We start from the raw sequence: 5,121 nt of genomic DNA, 5'->3' as shown, positions 1-5,121 counted from the left end.
TCCACCAGAGAAACTTAGACATCGAGTAGAGTTTGATGTAGGAATGCTGAAAAATGCATTTATTGACACTGACTTAAAATTTTCTACATGCAAAATGAATTTACATCACAAAAGTGAACAATAACATACGCATAGATTCGAGTGGTCATCGCACATTAATAAATATTTAAATTCCCTTCAAATTCCTTTTTTTTTTTTTGCTCGTAAACTGATTCCTCTGCATGTCAGTTGCATTTGTTCATTTTGGCTCAGCCCAGGTTTCAGCCCAGGTTCTGCAGAGGGTATGTACCATGCCATGGCGAAATCCGTCACCTGTTACCTGTCAAGAAAGATTCATACAGAGAAAAGACATTCAGAGATTGCATTCAAATGTGGATGCCGATGTGTGCGTGTGTGTGTTTTCGTAGTGAGATGGCAGTGTACCTCTCGGGCCAAACATCTTGAGATAGCAGTGTGAGCAATATGGCTTCTCATCATACTGAAACAAAATCAGCAGCACACATTTACTGCACTGTCCTACTCATTCAGTAACTCATGTTTTCACCATTTTGCTCACGTATTGTCTCATTTATTCTCCCACATACCTCAGCATGTTGTCCGGCTGTGAGCTGTCTGTTGCATTTCTGGCACTTCAGACACAGAGGATGGTAGTCCCTCCCTAAGGACCTCTTCTTCTCACCTGCAACAAAGAAAGATGTGTTAATGAGAGGCAGAGTGACATGTTTTTAGGATTCTCATCAACACAAATATAAGTCAGAGACTGAGATGTTGGGGGAAAGAGGCTTAATTAATACCTTTAAACTGTATTTTATGGAAGTATTCGAATTATTTTTCGCTGGTTTTCCAGTTTTTGAACATTACAGTATTCTATTGTTGTTGTTTTTCTTTTTTTTCTTTTTACAGCCTACATTTTCTGAGACCCTTGCTGGCAGATTTTTTTCCCCACAGATTCTTCTTTTCTTTTAATTAAAAATAATTTTTAAAAAAATGTATTAAACTTTTATTTAGATTTTTTTTAAATTGCAGAAAGTTCAGCTGTTTGCTACGTAATACATAAACTCTCATCACCACACACAGACCTGCTAATGTTGTAAGAAAAGAGCATTAATCAATAAAAAAAAATTAACAAATGACTGTTATTTTACATATTTTTTCCCTATTTGGTTAAATTACAGGTAATTACTGTTACATAAACATAAAAAAACTTACTCATTTGCATGCTAACCCTAAAATAACAGAAAATATCTTTGATAATGTCAAGATCAAAAATCTATTGTGTCTAAAGCATGTGACTAAAATGTTACGCATTCATTTTTGCTGTATTTAAATAAGAAAAAATATAATTGTTTTATAGATATTATATGTTATTTGTGAGAAAAAATACATAAAATTCTTACGTTATTTTACACATTTTCCCTGTTTTGTTAAATCATATATACACTACCAGTCAACCTTCTCATTGAATAGTTTTTATTTTATTACTGTGTACATTGTAGCTTGATACTGAAGACACCAAAACACACATACACACACACACACACACACACACACACACACACACACACACACACACACACACACATATATATATATATATATATATAAATTTGGCCACAACCATTATCATCAAATGATATTTCATCATCAAACATTCATATTTTTACAAATAGTAATTCATTCCTTCACAATGTGTGATTATTTTCAACACTTTTTTTTTGCTTTTGTGTTTTACTGATTTTTCTTTTTGTTTTACACATTGTACACTGACATGTACCTATATTTAATTTAGATTGATTTTATTTACAGGACATTCAGGTGTCTGGTTGAGAAAACGCAGACTGTACCCCTCAGCAGCACAAATAGGCCATAGACTGCTATGCTGGCAGGAAAAGAGGTAAGTAGGCCAGGTCACATCTGAGAATTTGAAACTTGCAGTAAAACTACAACAAAACACATTGGTTTGAGTACTGTTGTGCACCTAATAGTGAGTTCTGAGTGTGATGGAGGAGAAAGAGGGTAAAGAGGAAACCCAGAGAGCAGCGTGCAAGCTTGTTTGGCGAGACCCACATCCTGTTGTTATCATGGATATGAGTGCATGCATGCATGCGTGTGTGTGTGTGTGTGTGTGTGTGTGTGTGTGTGTGTGTGTGTGTTTGAAAGAGAAGCAGAAAGCAGAGAAAAAAAGAGTAAAATACATTTTCTCCTCCAAAATGGACAATAGATAATTATTCATTTCACCACAAAATGGGCATAATTGCTCTTTTTCAAAGCAGATCTTACAAATTTTCAGCAGGAAAAGCACACGTGTAGCTTGTAACGTTAACAATCCATTTAGGTGTGTTTGTGGGCCAGCATGGATAATATTAATCACACTAATACTGGAGCGTCCACATGAGTGCAGCCATTGTTTATGATTTAGGTCGCACAAATATATACCAAGTAATGCTTTTTTTGTTTCTTTCTCACGTACTTTTGTCTTAAGTTCCATGACAATGACACAATTATTTACAATTTTAAAAACTGAAAGGAAAACAGAACTACAAGCAGATGCCACACAGATAGGGCAAGACAGACATATCGAGTAAAAAAAATGAAAGACTTACCAAAGTAGACAGGCTTCCCACAGATTGGACAGTACCCCACCATGATAGTATAGAATTATTTACCATGCAGTGTATATGTGGTTGCACCAATGTTGGGAAAAAACATATGCCACACTGAAGCATGTGCATATGAGTGTGAAACGAAAATCGACAGGAAAACCGTTAAACTACAGATATGTCAGCATCTTGTGAAGTCAGAACCAGGATGTGGTGAGCAAGACGTCACAGGAAGAGAGTCAAGTTTGAGATTTGAGAACGAAATACAGTCATCAGTGGAAAAGAGAGAGAGAGAGAGAGAGATGGAGATGCAGTATCTTCAATCATGTCTTCTATACATGATAACAGATTTAAAGCCATGTGAATAGTTATCATTTTATAGCTAGTTGTGTATCTTCGCTTCGGCTGTGACACTGTAAAGAGTGAAAGAAAGAGGGGTGAGGAGGGAAGGAACAAAAAACAGCTGTCAGCAGCTCAGATTCCCTGCTATCTTCTCCCCTTTCCTGCTCTTTTCACCCTCTTTTCTAGATTAAAAACAAGGAGTTGAGCTTCTGAATTGAAAAGGGAAACCTGACACTTGTGCCTTTCTTTTCTTCTTTCTGTCTGTCCTCTCTCTCTCTCTCTCTCTCTCTCTCTTTTGCTGTCACATATTCGCACACACATGCACACCTCCTGACTCACACGGACGCACACTATACACCCATTTATGCACACAGCAGAAAAAGGGCTGCACTTCTCCTCAATGACATCACATAAAGAGAGGCTGCAGCCAAAGAGCAGAGGGAGCGGCAAAGGGTGAGGCCGCCGTTGGTGGAGGGGACAGATGGGGGTGGAGGCAGTTATCCCCTCGGGAGAGGTGATGGAAGCAGACTTGGGGAGGGACACAGGAGGGAGGGTGGGGGTGAGGAGAGATGAGCGAGACAAGGTTGGAGACAGTAGCCGGCCTCAGCTCAGCGGAGACAAAGAAGATGAACTCTGATGAACTTGAGGACTGAATAAGGCTGCTGAAGTCACTGTGGAAGACAGGGAAGTGTCTATGTGGCTAGATCCCTATCTCTGTCAGAGGGACTCTGGCTTATGAATTAATGAAATAGGCACACATCAACAGGAAGGATATAGTGGTGGAAGTGGATGCAGTACTTCAATAAAAGTAATAAGCCACAAAAGTTAAAGCTTCTAACCTTAACATCCTTAAAATATAAAAAAATTATCACTATGAGGGTCTACCTTGTCAGTGGTATATTATTTTTGGGCTGTAATTTCAGATGTATTATTTCAGACCTATGCACCATTTTATGTTGTACCTGGTTTGTTGTTTCCAAAACTTTAAGGGAAACTCCACTGATATGCACATGAAATCTGCTTTAAATGTCTGAAGAGATACTACTGCATGTGTGCACATCTTCTAGGAGCCACAGAGGAAGTTACACCAGATCTGCTCAGTTATCTCAATTGGTTTGAAAATAAAAATAATCAGGGGAAATGGACCTGCAAGACATCTGTAGCCCACTCTTTGTCTCTGCTCCAGGCTACATACACACCCAAATCTTTGAGTAAAATGTTGACCATCAAGCTGCATTGTGGGTAATTTTGCACCAAATTTGTTTTTATAAATGTTACATCTAAATCTGACCATGTTACAGGAGAGCCCTACTAAATTTGGGAAGCATTTTGTTTTTAAATATGTATTGGATTATATACATTTATATGAATGTGGTAAGAGTTTGAACAACTCTTAGATAATGTAGGAAAAGAACTGACACATCTAAGTAGCTGGTTTGATTTCAATAAATCATCTCTGCTAAGCTGACTTAAGTGAGTTTAAAAATAAAACTAATCAGGGGGTATGGAGATAAAAAGAAGGGTGAAGACTTCTGTCGCCCACTCTTCAATTCAGTTCAAGGCAACACACATCAGCCAAGGCTAACACACCCATATCTCCCAGTGAAATGTGACCATTGAAGTTGCATTGTGGGCAATGATGTGGTGATTGTGCTGCTTTGTTGTTAGACTGAGCCTGGCAATGCTACAGGACTGAAATGCTTTTAAAACTTTATATGTACATGGTAATAATTTGAGACAACTTTCAGATAATGGGGATTGAAAACTGACACGTCGAAGAAGTTAAACAAACTATCTCTGAGTTTAAATAGAATTAAATTCATCAGTGACAAATTTACAAAGCGAGCTTGATGATGAGTTAACCCTGAAATTAAATGTGAGTGGTTATAAATAATAAATGATGCTGGGGATCACATCTATTACACAAAACAAAAGCATGTAAATCATGTCAAAGCAAAGATGTCAAAGTCTGCTGGAAAAAAAAATGTAGGACTTCTTAAGTTAAAGTTTAGCCATATTATTTGGTTAATTTAAATCTATATTTTTACAAATGATTATTTATTGTTTTACACTTTTGTACAGAAAAACTACACAGTTTTTATTCTATTTAAATAAAAAATTGTATAATTATTTTACAGATATCTGCCAGTATTTGAAGGAAAAATGATGTACATTAAGA

The 5,121-nt window shown here is 37.0% G+C and overlaps 1 protein-coding gene across 1 annotated transcript; it reads right to left on the bottom strand.

Moving 5' to 3' along the window:
- Positions 1-31: 31 nt before the first annotated feature.
- zgc:195282 (uncharacterized protein LOC100192223 homolog) lies at positions 32-3,177 on the bottom strand. Its single transcript, XM_022211758.2, has 4 exons — positions 2,604-3,177; positions 585-679; positions 424-478; positions 32-319 (listed from the first exon to the last, which is right to left on the bottom strand). The coding sequence occupies exons 1-4, from the start codon at positions 2,644-2,646 to the stop codon at positions 309-311; spliced, it is 204 nt and encodes a 67-aa protein (XP_022067450.1). The 5' UTR covers positions 2,647-3,177; the 3' UTR covers positions 32-308.
- Between the last annotated feature and the right edge of the window lie 1,944 nt (positions 3,178-5,121).

Source organism: Acanthochromis polyacanthus, chromosome 3 (assembly GCF_021347895.1).
Source record: "Acanthochromis polyacanthus isolate Apoly-LR-REF ecotype Palm Island chromosome 3, KAUST_Apoly_ChrSc, whole genome shotgun sequence".
Taxonomy (NCBI): Eukaryota; Metazoa; Chordata; class Actinopteri; family Pomacentridae; genus Acanthochromis; species Acanthochromis polyacanthus.
This window is presented reverse-complemented; position numbering and strand designations above follow the sequence as displayed.